Below are 17,054 nucleotides of genomic sequence, written 5' to 3'. Positions count from 1 at the left end.
ACTAGCCCACAGACTAGGAACCACGAAGACGCGTCGAGCTGAAATGCAAAAGCGGGGCCCACAGGACACTCGTGGAGTGTGGGCCTCTGAGCTTCGGTGCAAATGGCACTCAGGGCTAGGGCTTCAAGCACCCCAATGCACAACTTCGGGATACCTCGGGAAGTGAGTGCAGCTTGTAAAATGCAGGATGTCCAGGAGTTCCTGTCCCACGTCTCTCGTGTCTGCCACGGGTCTCAGCTTTGCTGTGAGCGAAGGTCAGGGTCAGATGTCTGAAAGTCCGTTTCCTGTGTCGCAAATTCTTCGGGATCCGGCGGGAAGTTGCTGTTTGTGCCTGTTTGAACAGGGTGGTCACTCCTTTACCACAAGGGAGATGTCTTCCATCTTCCAGTCGAAATGGAATGTCGAAGGTCCAGGATTTATGTTTCAGAGTTTCGTCCAGGGTAATCTAAAGTCCTAGGGACTGGGATCCGATACGTATACTAAATTTAGGGGCTGGACTACCTTTAAGGTCCCTCCTATGGGCGGACCTGGGAAGGGGGTGGTTACACCCCTTTAACTTTGTCCAGTTTCTCGCCAAAGCTGGGGCAGAGTGCCCCAGCAACTGGTTTATACTGGGAAATGAATGGAGCACCTTGTGTGCCCCAGGCAGTGTCTGGAAAGCATTCACTGAATGCAGCCCTCCCTGACCCAGTACACAAAAGCCTGTATTGGGAGGTTCCGGCACCTACCTGGAAAGGAGACCTATTGTCCAGGCCTCCCCTGCCGGAGTTTCGTCCAGCTGCAGGAGGTCAGACACGTGTCTGTGGCAGCAGCATCCGTTTTGTGAGGCTGAGGCTCTGTTTAACTTTAACCGGGATTACCAGTAACTACGTGTCTTCTCCCTCTAGGAGGGTGAAATGCTACCCCCGCTGCCAGGACTGGCGAGGCGGTAGTATTCCAAAGTGTTTGACACCAAACACAACATGTTTTGACAAAGCTAAACCAAAGTTAGCATTAACCGAGAGGGTTGTAATGCACTTAAGAGTATATGGTATGGCTATATCATAGAACAGCTATAAGGAGATGGTTCCGAAAGCTGCAGAGGGGCTCAGCTCATGCTAGGGCGCCCTCTCACATAAAACCAAGCACTCTGCCACCAGGATTGTCAAGGCCTGCATAAGGAGTGACTCATAGGTGTATACGTGTCCTTATATAAGGTAGATATAGATATACTATATCTAAGTAAGGGGTGATTACACCACCTTACCCAGGCTGTGTGGACAGACCTGTGGTGTCAGTTTGGATGACCAGCCAGGGCTGGCATAATACATGCAGCAGCCCCTGGTATGCCTTGGATGCACCTATGCCCTGGGTACCTAGGGTACACTATACAGGGGCTCACAAGGGTGACCCAGTAACCAATCTGGTATGCACCAAAAGTACATGGAGTCCATTTTATAGAGAAAGCAGATAGACTGGGGCCCTGAATAGCAGGGTCCCAGGCCAACTAAGTCAAAAACCAGCAAACTACCAGGCAAAAAAGTGGGGGTAACCATATAGTCAGATATCCACCTTCCTACAGGTGAGGTATCTGTTTATTCCAGCATTGTCCCAAAAATAACCTAGCAGTGGAGCTTGTGCCTGTGTGCCGTGGCAGCTAAGGGAAGAGTCACTGTACCTTGTGGCTCAAAAAAACTTCTTAGCAGAAAAAAAGTTGCGAAAGTCTGAGCCCAACACTAGATGACAGGAGTGTGCTCAGTGTGTGAATTGACACCACTACACGCAACGAACAGATGGTTACAGGGTAAGTAACATATTCAATTTTTTGTTAAAATCCACAGATTAAGCAGCAGATGATGGATTATGTTACAAATCTGTAAACCACATCTGAAGTCCTGCCTGTCACTCTCCAGAGACGTACACAACATCACTGGAAGGTCCCCAGTGACACTGGAGGCAGCGAAAGAGTGGATGCTGTTGTTTACCTTTGGAGTCTGAGGGCCTCAGACACTATTTCACTCTAGCTGAATAACCAAGTTCTCTCTGATTACTTTTTAATGTACATTTTCAAGTGTTTTTTTGCTTATGCCCTGGGTAATGTGTGCTATACAAACTGTTGAGAAAATACCTTGCTGCCCGCTTGTGTCTAATACTCTTTGTCCGGTAAGACACAATGGGCCGCATGTATCAAAAATCCATTTTGCATTCCCTAAAAAACGAATTTTAGGTAACCGCTATTTAAGGAATGCAAAACGGTTTGTAAGAAAATAGTGATCACCTAATAGCGATTCCTAAAAATATGTAATCACAATTAGGTAATGCTACTCCATTCGTTCCTTTGGGCCTACAGGCCATGGGTGCGAATGATTTTGCATTACCTAATTGATAATCACAAATTAGATACATTAGGTAATGCAAACCAAAGGGTCAGAAGCGCCCCCCAAACAATGTGTACATGTAAAGCACAATCATGCCAGAGGGGCGTGTGTGCTACATGGCACTTTGAAAAATGCATTGTGTAAGCATTTAAAAAAATTGCACATGGTTAACATCGACCTGGAGTCCCTGGTAAGAGTACAGGAAATGCCCGGTACATGTGCTTAGGGAGTCGCAAATTGCAGTTTCCTATTTGTAGTTTCAGTTTTGGGTTATCACAATTTTTTGCGATTTCCTAAAAATGCGCCTTCAAAGCCTTTCATACATCTTGAAAGGCTGATTTGCATTCACACTTGGTTGAATTTAGCGATTCACACCATTTACAAATGTAAAAGGGCTTCATATATGTGGCCCTATGTATAAATTTGTTAAAGCCACCTTTATTTTCAATGTTTTAGGCCACGCCCTAAGTTACATTGGCCACCACTCTTGAGGAGGGTTCCCGGACTCTTCTCAGGCCACGATCGTTTCAGAGCCCACGCACCCCCACACACACCTAAAGGGCCACTTCCGGGTATACTTCTGGGTAACTACATCATCTAATGCCGCTGCAAACAGGCTCTTTGTTGGGGTTTCATTATCATAAATGTTATTTACGTTGTGCTATGAGTTTGCACTCACTGAGGCAAAGACAGTATGATTCTGTAAAGAGTGAGGCTTGATTCTCCAAGCTCCTGTGTTCACCGGGTCAGTGTGTGAGTGTGCACTCATTCAGAACTGATAGGATGCTGGACAGGGCGATTCTTGATTCCCTGAGCTCCTGCGTTCAGTGTCATGAGTCAGTGTGTGAGTGTGCACTCATTCAGAACTGATAGGATGCTGGACAGGGCGATTCTTGATTCCCTGAGCTCCTGCGTTCAGTGTCATGAGTCAGTGTGTGAGTGTGCTCGCATTCACAGACCATGGGATGCTGGACAGGGGGAGGCTTGATTCTCCGAGCTCCTGCGTTCAGTGTCATGAGTCAGTGTGTGAGTGTGCACTCATTCACAGACCATGGGATGCTGGACAGAGTGAGGCTTGATTCTCCGAGCTCCTGTGTTCAGTGAGTCAGTGTGTGAGTGTGCACACATTCACAGACCATGGGATGCTGGACAGAGTGAGGCTTGATTCTCTGAGCTCCTGTGTTCAGTGAGTCAGGGTGTGAGTGTGCACTCATTCACAGACCATGGGATGCTGGACAGGGGGAGGCTTGATTCTCCGAGCTCCTGCGTTCAGTGTCATGAGTCAGTGTGTGAGTGTGCACTCATTCACAGACCATGGGATGCTGGAAAGGGCGAGGCTTGATTCTCCGAGCTCCTGTGTTCAGTGAGTCAGTGTGTGAGTGTGCACTCATTCACAGACCATGGGATGCTGGAAAGGGCGAGGCTTGATTCTCCGAGCTCCTGCGTTCAGTGTCATGAGTCAGGGTGTGAGTGTGCACTCATTCACAGACCATGGGATGCTGGAAAGGGCGAGGCTTGATTCTCTGAGCTGCTGCGTTCAGTGTCATGAGTCAGGGTGAGTGTGCAGTCATTCACAGACCATGGGATGCTGGAAAGGGCGAGGCTTGATTCTCCGAGCTCCTGTGTTCAATGTGTTGTGAGTCAGGGTGTGAGTGTGCACTCATTCACAGACCATGGGATGCTGGACAGGGGGAGGCTTGATTCTCTGAGCTCCTGCGTTCAGTGTCATGAGTCAGGGTGTGAGTGTGCACTCATTCACAGACCATGGGATGCTGGACAGGGCGAGGCTTGATTTTCTGAGCTCCTGTGTTCAGTGTCATGAGTCAGTGTGTGAGTGTGCACTCATTCACAGACCATGGAATGCTGGACAGAGTGAGGCTTGATTCTCCGAGCTCCTGCGTTCAGGGAGTCAGTGTGTGAGTGTGCACTCATTCACAGACCATGGGATGCTGGACAGGGCGAGGCTTGATTCTCTGAGCTCCTGTGTTCAGTGTTATGAGTCAGTGTGTGAGTGTGCACTCATTCACAGACCATGGGATGCTGGACAGAGTGAGGCTTGATTCTCCGAGCTCCTGTGTTCAGTGAGTCAGTGTGTGAGTGTGCACTCATTCACAGACCATGGGATGTTGGACAGAGTGAGGTTTGATTCTCCGAGCTCCTGTGTTCAGCGAGTCAGTGTGTGAGTGTGCACTCATTCACAGACCATGGGATGCTGGACAGGGCGAGGCTTGATTCTCCGAGCTCCTGTGTTCAGAGTGTCATGAGTCAGTGTGTGAGTGTGCACTCATTCACAGACCATGGGATGCTGGACAGGGTGAGGCTTGATTCTCCGAGCTCCTGCGTTCAGGGAGTCAGTGTTTGAGTGTGCACTCATTCACAGACCATGGGATGCTGGACAGAGTGAGGCTTGATTCTCCGAGCTCCTGTGTTCAGCGTGTTGTGAGTCATTGTGTGAGTGTGCTCTCATTCAGAACTGATAGGATGCTGGACAGGGCGATTCTTGAGTCCCTGAGCTCCTGAGTTCAGTGTCATGAGTCAGTGTGTGAGTGTGCACTCATTCACAGACCATGGGATGCTGGAAAAGGGGGAGGCTTGATTCTCCGAGCTCCTGCGTTCAGTGTCATGAGTCAGTGTGTGAGTGTGCACTCATTCACAGACCATAGGATGCTGAAAAGGGGAGGCTTGATTCTCCGAGCTCCTGTGTTCAGTGAGTCAGTGTGTGAGTGTGCACTCATTCACAGACCATGGGATGCTGGACAGGGCGAGGCTTGATTCTCTGAGCTCCTGTGTTCAGAGTGTCGTGAGTCAGTGTGTGAGTGTGCACTCATTCACAGACCATGGGATGCTGGACAGAGTGAGGCTTGATTCTCCGAGCTCCTGTGTTCAGTGAGTCAGTGTGTGAGTGTGCACTCATTCACAGACCATGGGATGCTGGACAGAGTGAGGCTTGATTCTCAGAGCTCCTGTGTTCGGTGTCATGAGTCAGTGTGTGAGTGTGCACTCATTCACAGACCATGGGATGCTGGACAGGGGGAGGCTTGATTCTCTGAGCTCCTGTGTTCAGTGAGTCAGGGTGTGAGTGTGCACTCATTCACAGACCATGGGATGCTGGACAGGGGGAGGCTTGATTCTCCGAGCTCCTGCGTTCAGTGTCATGAGTCAGGGTGTGAGTGTGCACTCATTCACAGACCATGGGATGTTGGAAAGGGCTAGGCTTGATTCTCCGAGCTCCTGTGTTCAATGTGTTGTGAGTCAGGGTGTGAGTGTGCACTCATTCACAGACCATGGGATGCTGGACAGGGGGAGGCTTGGTTCTCCGAACTCCTGCGTTCAGTGTCATGAGTCAGTGTGTGAGTGTGCACTCATTCACAGACCATAGGATGCTGGACAGGGGGAGGCTTGATTCTCTGATCTCCTGTGTTCAGTGAGTCAGTGTGTGCGTGTGCACTCATTCACAGACCATGGGATGCTGGAAAGGGGAGGCTTGATTCTCCGAGCTCCTGCTTTCAGTGTCATGAGTCAGTGTGTGAGTGTGCACTCATTCACAGACCTTAGGATGCTGGAAAGGGGAGGCTTGATTCTCCGAGCTCCTGCGTTCAGTGTCATGAGTCAGTGTGTGAGTGTGCACTCATTCACAGACCATGGGATGCTGGAAAGGGGAGGCTTGATCCTCCGAGCTCCTGCGTTCAGTGTCATGAGCCAGTGTGTGAGTGTGCACTCATTCACAGACCATAGGATGCTGGAAAGGGGAGGCTTGATTCTCCGAGCTCCTGCGTTCAGTGTCATGAGTCAGTGTGCACTCATTCACAGACCATAGGATGCTGGAAAGGGGAGGCTTGATTTTCCGAGCTCCTGTGTTCAGTGTGTTGTGAGTCAGTGTGTGAGTGTGCACTCATTCACAGACCATGGGATGCTGGACAGGGCGAGGCTTGATTCTCCGAGCTCCTGCGTTCAGTGTCATGAGTCAGTGTGTGAGTGTGCACTCATTCACAGACCATAGGATGCTGGAAAGGGGAGGCTTGATTCTCCGAGCTCCTGCGTTCAGTGTCATGAGTCAGTAAGTGAGTGTGCACTCATTTACAGACCATAGGATGCTGGAAAGGGGAGGCTTGATTCTCCGAGCTCCTGCGTTCAGTGTCATGAGTCAGTGTGTGAGTGTGCACTCATTCACAGACCATAGGATGCTGGAAAGGGGAGGCTTGATTCTCCAAGCTCCTGCGTTCAGTGTCATGAGTCAGTGTGTGAGTGTGCACTCATTCACAGACCATAGGATGCTGGAAAGGGGAGGCTTGATTCTCCGTGCTCCTGCGTTCAGTGTCATGAGTCAGTGTGTGAGTGTGCACTCATTCACAGACCATAGGATGCTGGACAGGGGGAGGCTTGATTCTCTGAGCACCTGTGTTCAGTGAGTCAGTGTGTGAGTGTGCACTCATTCACAGACCATGGGATGCTGGACAGGGTGAGGCTTGATTCTCTGAGCTCCTGTGTTCAGTGAGTCAGTGTGTGAGTGTGCACTCATTCACAGACCATGGGATGCTGGACAGGGGAGGCTTGATTCCCTGAGCTCAGTGTGGAGTTGGTGTGTGTGCACTCACTTAGATGCCATAGGAAGCTGGAATAGGGTGAGGCTCTTACACCCAGCAAGCCCCCCAGGGCAGCATGACCCCCCAGAGCAGCCTGAGTCCTATGATGTTTTGCATTTTCTGACATCCATGTATTCTCTCCTTTCTCACAGGCCATTGACAAGTACTGCCGGGTCAGTGGTGGTTTTTCGGGGGTCAAGGATGTCTACTCCTCCTCTCCCGCCTACGATGATGTGCAGCAGAGCTTCTTCCTCGCGGAAACACTAAAGTAAGTGGTAGCGCCCCTGTCCTCCAAAAACAGCCATGAAGGTACATGGGAAGTAGCAGCAGTGCAAGCTTCCCTCACGCACAGTAAAGGTATGTGAGAGTTAGTAGCAGTGCAAGCTTCCCTCACACACAGTAAAGGTATGTGAGAGTTAGTAGCAGTGCAAGCTTCCCTCACGCACAGTAAAGGTATGTGAGAGTTAGTAGCAGTGCAAGCTTCCCTCACACACAGTAAAGGTATGTGAGAGTTAGTAGCAGTGCAAGCTTCCCTCACGCACAGTAAAGGTATGTGAGAGTTAGTAGCAGTGCAAGCTTCCCTCACACACAGTAAAGGTATGTGAGAGTTAGTAGCAGTGCAAGCTTCCCTCACACACAGTAAAGGTATGTGAGAGTTAGTAGCAGTGCAAGCTTCCCTCACACACAGTAAAGGTATGTGAGAGTTAGTAGCAGTGCAAGCTTCTCTCACGCACAGGTACAGATCAGGTTCAGCAGGAAGCTGCAGTGCAGGTTTCACTCTCAACCATAGCAAACAACACAGGCAGGAGCAATATAAGCTTTTTTCACATTTACATGTATGTTACACAGCAGCTGTACAAGCTTCCCTCACACACAGAAAAGATACACAGTAGGAGCAGCAGTGCAAGCTTCCCTCACTCACAGAGAAGATACACAGGAGGAGCAGCAGTGCATGCTTCCCTCACACACAGAAAAGATACACAGGAGGAGCAACAGCGCAAGCTTCCCTCACTCACAGAAAAGATACACAGGAGGAGCAACAGCGCAAGCTTCCCTCACTCACAGAAAAGATACACAGGAGGAGCAACAGCGCAAGCTTCCCTCACTCACAGAAAAAGTACTCAAGAGTTAGCAGCAGTGCAAGCCTCCCTCACACAGTGAAGGTACGTGAGAGGTAGCTGCAGTGCAAAATTTCCTCACGCAAAGTAAAGGTATGTGAGCGGTAGCATCAGTTCAAGCTTCCCTCACACACAGAAAAAGTACTCAAGAGTTAGCAGCAGTGCAAGTCTCCCTCCCACAGTGAAGGTACGTGAGAGGAGCAGCAGTTCAAGCGTCCCTCACACACAGATACTGATCAGATTCAGCGGGAAGCTGTGGTGCAAGTTTCACTCTCAACCGTAGCAAACACAACACAGGCAGGAGCAATGTTATCTTTTTTCACACCTACGCGTACGTTACACAGCAGTTGTGCAAGCTTCTCTTGCACAGTGAAAAAGGTACAGCACAAAGCTTCAGTGGAAGGCTCCCTCACACATAAAACATGGGTTCAGCATTGGCAGGAGCAATGCAAAAATCCCTCACACACAGAAAAGATACTAGAGAGGAGGCAGCAGTGCAAGCTTCCCTCACACACAGAAGATACTGGAGAGGAAGCAGCAGTGCAAGCTTCCCTCACACACAGAAGATACTGGAGAGGAGGCAGCAGTGCAAGCTTCCCTCACACACAGAAGATACTGGAGAGGAGGCAGCAGTGCAAGCTTCCCTCACACACAGAAGATACTGGAGAGGAAGCAGCAGTGCAAGCTTCCCTCACACACAGAAGATACTGGAGAGGAAGCAGCAGTGCAAGCTTCCCTCACACACAGAAGATACTGGAGAGGAAGCAGCAGTACAAGCTTCCCTCACACACAGAAGATACTGGAGAGGAAGCAGCAGTGCAAGCTTTCCCCACACAGAAAAGGTATCACGAGGTAGCTGCAGTTCAAGCTTCTTTGCACACACAAAAGGAATGCAAGAGGTAGCATTGGTGCAAGCTGCTTACACACAGAAAAGGTTTGCTGGAGCAATCTTCGCTCACACACAGAAACAGTATGAGGGAGGTAGGAGCAGTGCTAGCTTTCTTCACATATTAAAGGCACGTAAAAGGTATCAGCAGTGCAAGCTTCCCTCTCACACAGAAAACGTATGAGGGCGGTAGCAGCAGTGCTAGCTTCCGCAACACACATTAAAGGTAGACAAGAGGTAGCAGCAGTGCAGGCTTCCCTCACACACAGTAAAGGTACACAGGTGGTAACAGCAGTGTCAGCGTCTCCCACACACGCACCAAGTTGAGAGCAGTGCTGACTTCTCACACAAAGCAACTTCAGCACAGCCTATATCGGTACGTGCTTCCCTCACACAAAAAATGTGTACAGATGATGGACAGTGCAAATCTCCTTTCCCAGCAACTAAGAGACAGTAAAGGCAACAGAAGTGCAAACGTCCCACACATGCTAGTAGATGCTGAAGGGGCAGGCGCAGTGCAGGACTTCCATTCCACGCACTATGTGCTGCATGCTGTCGGTGGTGCAAGCTTCTCTTCCACACAAGAAGTATGTACGCACAATGTGTGCAGTGTGAGCAGTCCGATCATGCTTCAGTGAAAAGTTTCAGCATGGATAATAACAGTGCTAGCTTCTCTTGCACACATGAACATGGGCCTACAGCCCTGGCATTCACTTAAAAAAATAACTCCCCTCACCCGTCGCTACAAAGTAGCATTGCAAGCTTCTCTCATGCACAGTACCCGTTGTTCTTGTACGTGATTCCTTCACACGAACAACTGAAACACGCCTATTGCAGGCAGCTGGAGGGCAGCCTTCGCCACAGTGCAGCTGCAGTGCCAGTTTCACTGCGACCCACAGATACTGAATGAACAGGCACTGCATTCAGCAGCAGTGCAAGCTTCACTCAGAGCCACAGAAAATGAATGAAGATGCTATATTCAGCAGCAGTGCAAGCTTCACTCATACCCACAGAAAATGAATGAAGATGCTATATTCAGCCGCAGTGCAAGCTTCACTCAGAGCCACAGAAAATGAATGAAGATGCTATATTCAGCATCAGTGCGAGCTTTCCCATGCACGTGCACACAGACATTCTTGCTGCACAAATGTCAAGCTTTCCTCACACAAAGTACGTTCCTACTAATCTCTCAGACAGCCTGAGGAGATCGAAGGCTGTAGGTTGCTCTAGCGCTTTTCTGGCTATTTCGTTTTTATTAAAAACTGTATTTTAAACTTTTGCACGAACAGTGCTCACTTTTCTCAGCTCATCCTGACAATCTCCCCGGTCCACCGCACCTTGTATGTGCTGTTTGAGTCTCGCAATCATCTCGCAGAAGAGGGATTCCTACCCACTTCCGGTCGGGGCACACTAGAGCGGCCATTGTGGCAGGGTGGCGCTCTAGTGGTTGTGGAGCCCCTGACTACTTCCAAACAGCATGGCACCGTCACGCAGCGGACGAGCGCAGAGGGCGCGCCCAAGGCAAGCCCGTCCGTGGCCGGACGGCGGCCAGGGCCGGTGATACTGCCCGATCCAACGCTGCTATTAGTTTCACCTACACTCAGGTCGAACTGCTTGTCCTTAGAAGCCACCCCTGCCTGCACACGCCCTCTATGAATCCAGAAGACCCAACGGTTGATTACACATGTCGGCACTGTGATTTCTCCAATAGTGTCCCCAATGTCCCCCACCCCTCTAAATAACAACACTTAAGGCTGGGTTGATTAACTGCAGATCCATGGTTAAACATGCTTTGGATATCTGGCAATCCATAAGGGACAATAATTGGGATCTGCTATTTTTGACAGATACATGGCTTAGAGAGGACACCTATGCAGCTCTCTCTCTAGCCATCCCGGATGGACATAGCATTGTGTGCGTTAACAAGAAGAATGGAAAATTGGGAGCAGGGGTGGCAATTATTTATAAAACTAAATAGGAGATTACAGCAGCCCCATTGGAACTAGTGGATTCAGTGGAAGGGCTATCTTTCTGCATGAAGCCCTCAGCAACTTTTTCCTGCGCAGGCCTCCTGCTTTACAGAGCGCCAAATTCTAACGCGGCGCTTATGGCAAACATTGTTGACTACATTGCGCAATCCAGTATAAGTTGCGCTAATTTCACTGTCCAAGGGGATCTAAATCTTCATGTGGAAGATATCTCTTGCCCTCACAGCTCTAATTTTATTGCCACTCTCACAGAATATAATATGACTCAACTTGTCTCGGCCCGACTCATAAAGCAGGCCATATTCTAGACCTGATATGTTCAAATTTGCCCGATATTACTGTAGATCCACCGATTCCTGTGGTCTGGTCAGACCATTTTTTCATTCTGTTCCAACTCAGAGGGTCTAGCCCAATGAAATATATCTTTACCCCCAAAGAATTTAGTAGGAATTGGAGTAACATTACCGCAGACTCACTAACGCACTTCACTAAGAACACTAATCCCATCCTCTCCCATGATCTAGATGTCAGGATTTCGAACCTGAATAAGTGGGTCGGTGAGTCACTGGAGGCCCTGGCGCCACTAAAATCAGTAAAATCTCCCAGATCATCTCCCACTGCGCCTTGGTATTCGGAGGAGCTTAGACAAAAGAAGGCAGAATGCAAAAGACTTGAACGGAGCTGGAGGCTGACATACTCTGCTGACAGTAAGACTAGCTATCGGGCTACACTTAAAGAATAGCAAAGATTGCTTATAAAAAGCAAAAGAGAATTTCTAGAAGAGAGAATAGACAATGCTAGAAATACCTCTTCGGAAATTTTCAAAATTGTCAAGTCCTTTACCAATCCCTCAGCTCTTATCCATTCTTACCCCCCGACACAGAGCCTATGTAAGAAACTCTCTGAGTTTTTTTAACATAAGATTGCTACGATGTATGCATCCTTCCCGGACTCAGGAGATGATCCCTCAATCTCCACTGATTCTGGCTTAGGAAAGCCTCCTAATATAATCTTCTCGGAGTTTGTTGATGTAGCAGAGGAAGTCTCACTCTTAGAATTACAAAAATGTAAATCGGGCTCCCCAAGTGACCCCTGGCCAGCTAAACAATATAAAATCTTAGCGAGGTTCCCCAACCCGCACTTGAGTCCCATTTGGAATTTATCTCTTAAACAGGGAAAATATCCGACAGCCTGGAAACACGCCTTTCTCCAGCCAATCCTAAAAGAGGTAAATGCGGATCCAGAAGAACCGGGCAACTATAGACTCATCTCTCTTCTGCCCGCTCCCGCAAAGATCTGGAAGAAGCTGGCCTTCCAACAACTGGCCAGCTTCATTGAGGCAAACCACCTTCTCCATGAGTCTCAATCCGGCTTTCGGGCCAAATATAGTACAAAAACAGCATTAATTGAAATGGGCGATTCAATACGCTGGGCGGTAGATGGAGGTTCAAAGGCGGTGTTAGTGCTGTTAGACCTGTCTGCAGCATTTGACACCGTCTCACACCCCATCCTCCTGAATCGCCTTAAGGCCATAGGAATCCAGGGCACGGTATTGACTTGGATAACGTCCTTCCTCTCAGACCGCAAACAACAGGTCCGAACTCATCCTTTTACTTCACCGGTCAAACTACTTGAATGGGGTGTACCACAAGGCTCTGCCCTGAGCCCGCTGCTTTTTAATGTTTATCTAACCCCCCAGGCGGAGATGATTGCCAAAATGGGGATAAAAATTGTTTCTTATGCTGACAATACCCAGCTTTTATTTACTTTCAAGGCGGCATCTGCCACCACTTTTGATCCCCTAAAAACATGCCTCAGAGAAATCGCGGCATGGATGGACCGCAATTTCCTGAGACTAAACGCCAATAAGACCGAGATTTTATTTTTTTCAAAACACTTCCCTCTTCCCCGCTCTCTTTGGTGGCTGGAGGGATTTGGGTACAGCTCCTCACCCCAAAGATTTGGTGAGGAACCTAGGAGTTAAATGGGACAGTCAGCTATCCCTTGGAGCCCAGGTCCATTCTGTTGCCACTGCTTGTTTTGGGAAAATTAAAACCATTAGGAAATTCATCAATTACTTGCCTAATGTCACACGCAAAACAGTAGTACATGCCTTAATAACCTCCCATTTGGACTTTGCAAATGGCCTATATCTCGGCCTCTCCCTAGGACTAATTCGCAGACTTCAGACAGTGCAAAATGCTGCTGCCCGCTTAATCTGCGGTACCCCTCTCAGACAACATATTACCCCCTCTTTGCGCCAACTTCATTGGCTTCCCATCGCTAAACGTATTGAATTCAAGGTCCTGACACTGGCATTTCGGGCGAGCATGGGGCTAGGGCCCGCCTACCTTAGAAGGAGACTCCGCCCCTATGCTCAGTCCAGATTGTTACGGTACAACACCCAAGGCCAGCTGATCACACCCAGATTTAAAAAAAAGCCAGATCCGGTGGAAAATCTTTTGAGGTGGGTGCCACCAGTGCTGGAACAGACTTCCCGCGTACCTACGGTATTTTCAGGCGGAACCTCTGTTTCGAAAAGCCCTCAAAACCTTGCTATTCAGCCTACCGGATTAATCTCAGCCTGTTGCTCCTGCTCTTTATATTGTCTGAGACAGCGCCGGGACACCCCGTTGGGGTAGCTGCGCGCCTAATAAGTGCCTATATATACATATATATATATATATATGCTTCAAAACCGCTGCTCGAGCGATCCTCGCAGAACAACGCTGGTGCCGTCGGTAGCAGCAGCCGCTACTCTTTATTTCGCACAGGTTCCAAATCCAACTATGTAGAAGGACACAGAGATGACACACCAGAAGATCTTTGCACAAATCCTGTATTGTGTACTCGTAGAACAAGGTTCTACGAGTGCACAATAAAGGATTTGTGCAAAGATCTTCTGGTGTGTCATCTCTGTGTCCTTCTACATAGTTGGATTTGGAACCTGTGCGACATATATATATATATATACTAATGGTCATGTTGTGACCTGACGTGGTCCTTGGTTCCATCCATCACAAGGGTCTGCCCCAATACCTGAATCTCGCCTCATCACAGTGAGCTGTGCACACTTTAAGCTCTCACACAACGCTTTGGTTCTAACCAAAAGGGAAAGAAACAGATTCAAGTATGAGCGACTTTGAAACCCGATCAGGACTCCATCATCTGCACTGCCCTTTCCACTGCCATTCTCACAGAATGCCAAATGGGTATCTCCGATAGGTGGCACCCCCTTCCACAGCATTCACTTATAACAACAAGCTCATGATTCGAGCTAACCAAGCCAGCCGGGCAGCCTGTGGTGCAATATTTCCATTCATTCAAGCTTCCATCCCCTACTTCTGAGTCCTACCCCAGGTGCCACCACATGGGTGCTACCACACCGCAGCCTTCAATCCCTCCTTACCACATGTTCTTGTCAAGTCCTCTCTCTCTCGACCAACCGCATCCACCCCAGCCGGAGGTCAGAGGTGCCCTCAAGCCATGCTGGCTGCTCTCATTAGAAGCAGCATGGCCAGGGGAATGAAAGCTGCTCTGGCAGAGATGGCACCTCTTAAGATGGCTGCACTCCTGGTGTGCCCTTTGTGGATGGTTGAATCATCCACCCCATGCTACTGTAGTTGAATCGATATAGATATCCAATGGGGGGCCGCTACCTCTCTCCACTACGGGGTTCCCTACTTAATGGAAGCTCATCCATCAAATGTGATTACCTGTGATTGACCGACCATGATCTTTACCTTTGCAACTGCACAAGACTTGATTAATGCTAGGCATCACTAACAGCCTGAGACGTCCTTCCAGCTAGATACAACCCGTCCAAGATCCGTAAGTGTGCGACGTGGAAGGTGCATCACATCCTATGCAAAGACAACAGTATGAGTGTTGCCGACCTCACTTCCTTGTTGGTCTGCGTGAAAAGCATTCACTCGCTGAAGAAGTACATCAAATTTTATGTCCTCTACTATCCGGGATGTAGCTGAATACACATTCTCTTACTCACACCGCTCTTTCCTCCACTGGGCAGAGACCCTGACAGTGCTTATGCACAAGAGATCAACAACAAAGGGTTGCCTACTTGATGACCTGCCATCATCATGGTGCACAAAGTAACCTTCTTCTTCTCTTGTCCTGATGGTTTTATCAGATCAGAGTCTCAATCGCCGTTCTCTGCAGTCCGTGTTCTTTTCAGTTTTCTAGAACATTTGAGTGCGTTTCATCAGGTGTATCTGGAACTCGGCAATCACACTTAACGGGTGAGACATTTCCACAGCAGCCAACGCAAGGCCACTCTCAAGAGCAGCCAAGGCAAGACCACTCCCAAGAGCAGCCAAGACAAGACCACTCTCAAGAGCAGCCAAGGCAAGACCACTCCCAAGAGCAGCCAAGGCAAGACCACTCCCAAGAGCAGCCAAGGCAAGGCCACTCTCAAGAACAGCCAAGGCAAGACCACTCCCAAGAGCAGCCAAGGCAAGACCACTCCCAAGAGCAGCCAACGCAAGGCCACTCTCAAGAGCAGCCAAGGCAAGACCACTCCCAAGAGCAGCCAAGGCAAGACCACTCTCAAGAGCAGCCAAGGCAAGACCACTCCCAAGAGCAGCCAAGGCAAGACCACTCCCAAGAGAAGCCAAGGCAAGACCACTCCCAAGAACAGCCAAGGCAAGACCACTCCCAAGAGCAGCCAAGGCAAGGCCACTCTCAAGAGCAGCCAAGGCAAGGCAACTCTCAACAGGGGGCAAGGCCACTCTCAAGAGCAGCCAAGGTAAGGCCACTCTCATGAGCAGCCAGGGCAAGGCCACTCTCATGAGCAGCCAAGGCAAGGCCACTCTCAAGAGCAGCCAAGGCAAGGCCACTCTCAACAGGAGGCAAGGCCACTCTCAAGAGCAGCCAAGGCAAGGCCACTCTCATGAGCAGCCAGGGCAAGGCCACTCTCATGAGCAGCCAAGGCAAGACCACTCCCAAGATCAGCCAAGGCAAGGCCACTCTCAACAACAGCCAAGGCAAGGCCCCTCTCAAGAGCAGCCAAGGCAAGGCCACTCAACAGGGGGCAAGGCCACTGTCAACAGGGGGCAAGGCCACTGTCAACAGGGGGCAAGGCCACTGTCAACAGGAGGCAAGGCCACTCTTGAGAGCAGCTAAGGCAAGGCCACTCTTGAGAGCAGCCAAGGCATGGCCACTCTCGAGAGCAGCCAAGGCAAGACCACTCTCAAGAGCAGCCAAGGCAAGACCTCTCTCAAGAGCAGCCAAGGCAAGGCCACTCTCAAGAGCAGCCAATGCAAGGCACTCTCAATGTTAGACGGACCGGGAGGGTCGGCCGAGACTACGGGGAGAGGCCTCCGGGGAGAGCCGTCTCCAACGACTGTACAGACAAGTAACTTCCCCCCCACAGACGGACACCACACAAGGTTGAAGGTTAACGAGGCTTTATAGGCAATTCTTAGGTTACGATGATATGATACAAGGAGGTCTGGACTCAGGGGTCCCCTCGGTTCTAGTCTCTGGCTTAGGAAAGGGGTAGCGGGACAGTCTTTGTTACCAATGAGTGAAAAAATAGCTCTCAATCCTCGAGCTCGGCGTTCTAGATGATCGGGCCGCGGCGGAGCCAGGCAGGTCCCGAGATGGACGAAGGAAGACGACGGTCCGCGGCGGAGCCTGCAGGTCCCGGTGAAGATGACGGTTACAACGGTCCGCGGCCACGCCAGCAGGTCCCGACGACGATGAAGGATATGAAGGTTTGCGAAGACTGTGGCAGCGCCAACAGGCAGGACGATGGTGCACAAGACAGAGCTACGGCAGCGCCAGTAGTCCGTCAAGGATGAGTTCCTCTTTACGTCTCTCGACTCCAAGATACAACTGCCTTCCTGCTCTGGAGCTGCCCCAGTTATAGGGCTGGCGTGCTTTGATGTCCGGACCCTCGCACTTGGAGGTCGGGAGGTCCGGGATGAGGGAGTCCAGACACCCAGCAGGGGGGTGGAGCCAGCGCCCGGGGAGGCGATGGGCGAGTGGCACTTGGCGGGGGAGAGCCATCGGCACCTCTTCCTCCCATTGACTTGCCAAGTAGCCCGCTCACCTCCTGGGTGGAGGGTGGTGCCGGAATGTCTGAGGCCGGCCAGGCCCAG

General features: G+C 50.1%; 1 protein-coding gene across 2 annotated transcripts in view; it reads left to right on the top strand.

Moving 5' to 3' along the window:
- Window positions 1-17,054, top strand: part of LOC147663157 (mannosyl-oligosaccharide 1,2-alpha-mannosidase IB) — a 451,075-nt gene that overhangs the window by 414,781 nt on the left and 19,240 nt on the right. For both annotated transcript variants that reach the window (XM_086950629.1, XM_086950628.1), the window contains one exon: window positions 7,093-7,208. In XM_086950629.1, coding sequence (XP_086806755.1) covers window positions 7,093-7,208 — 116 coding nt within the window. The remainder of the gene's footprint in view (window positions 1-7,092; window positions 7,209-17,054) is intronic.

The sequence above is a fragment of the Lissotriton vulgaris genome, unplaced genomic scaffold (assembly GCF_964263255.1).
Source record: "Lissotriton vulgaris unplaced genomic scaffold, aLisVul1.2 SCAFFOLD_542, whole genome shotgun sequence".
Taxonomy (NCBI): Eukaryota; Metazoa; Chordata; class Amphibia; order Caudata; family Salamandridae; genus Lissotriton; species Lissotriton vulgaris.
Note: the sequence above shows the minus strand (reverse complement) of the source record. Positions and strands in the feature narration are given on the sequence as shown.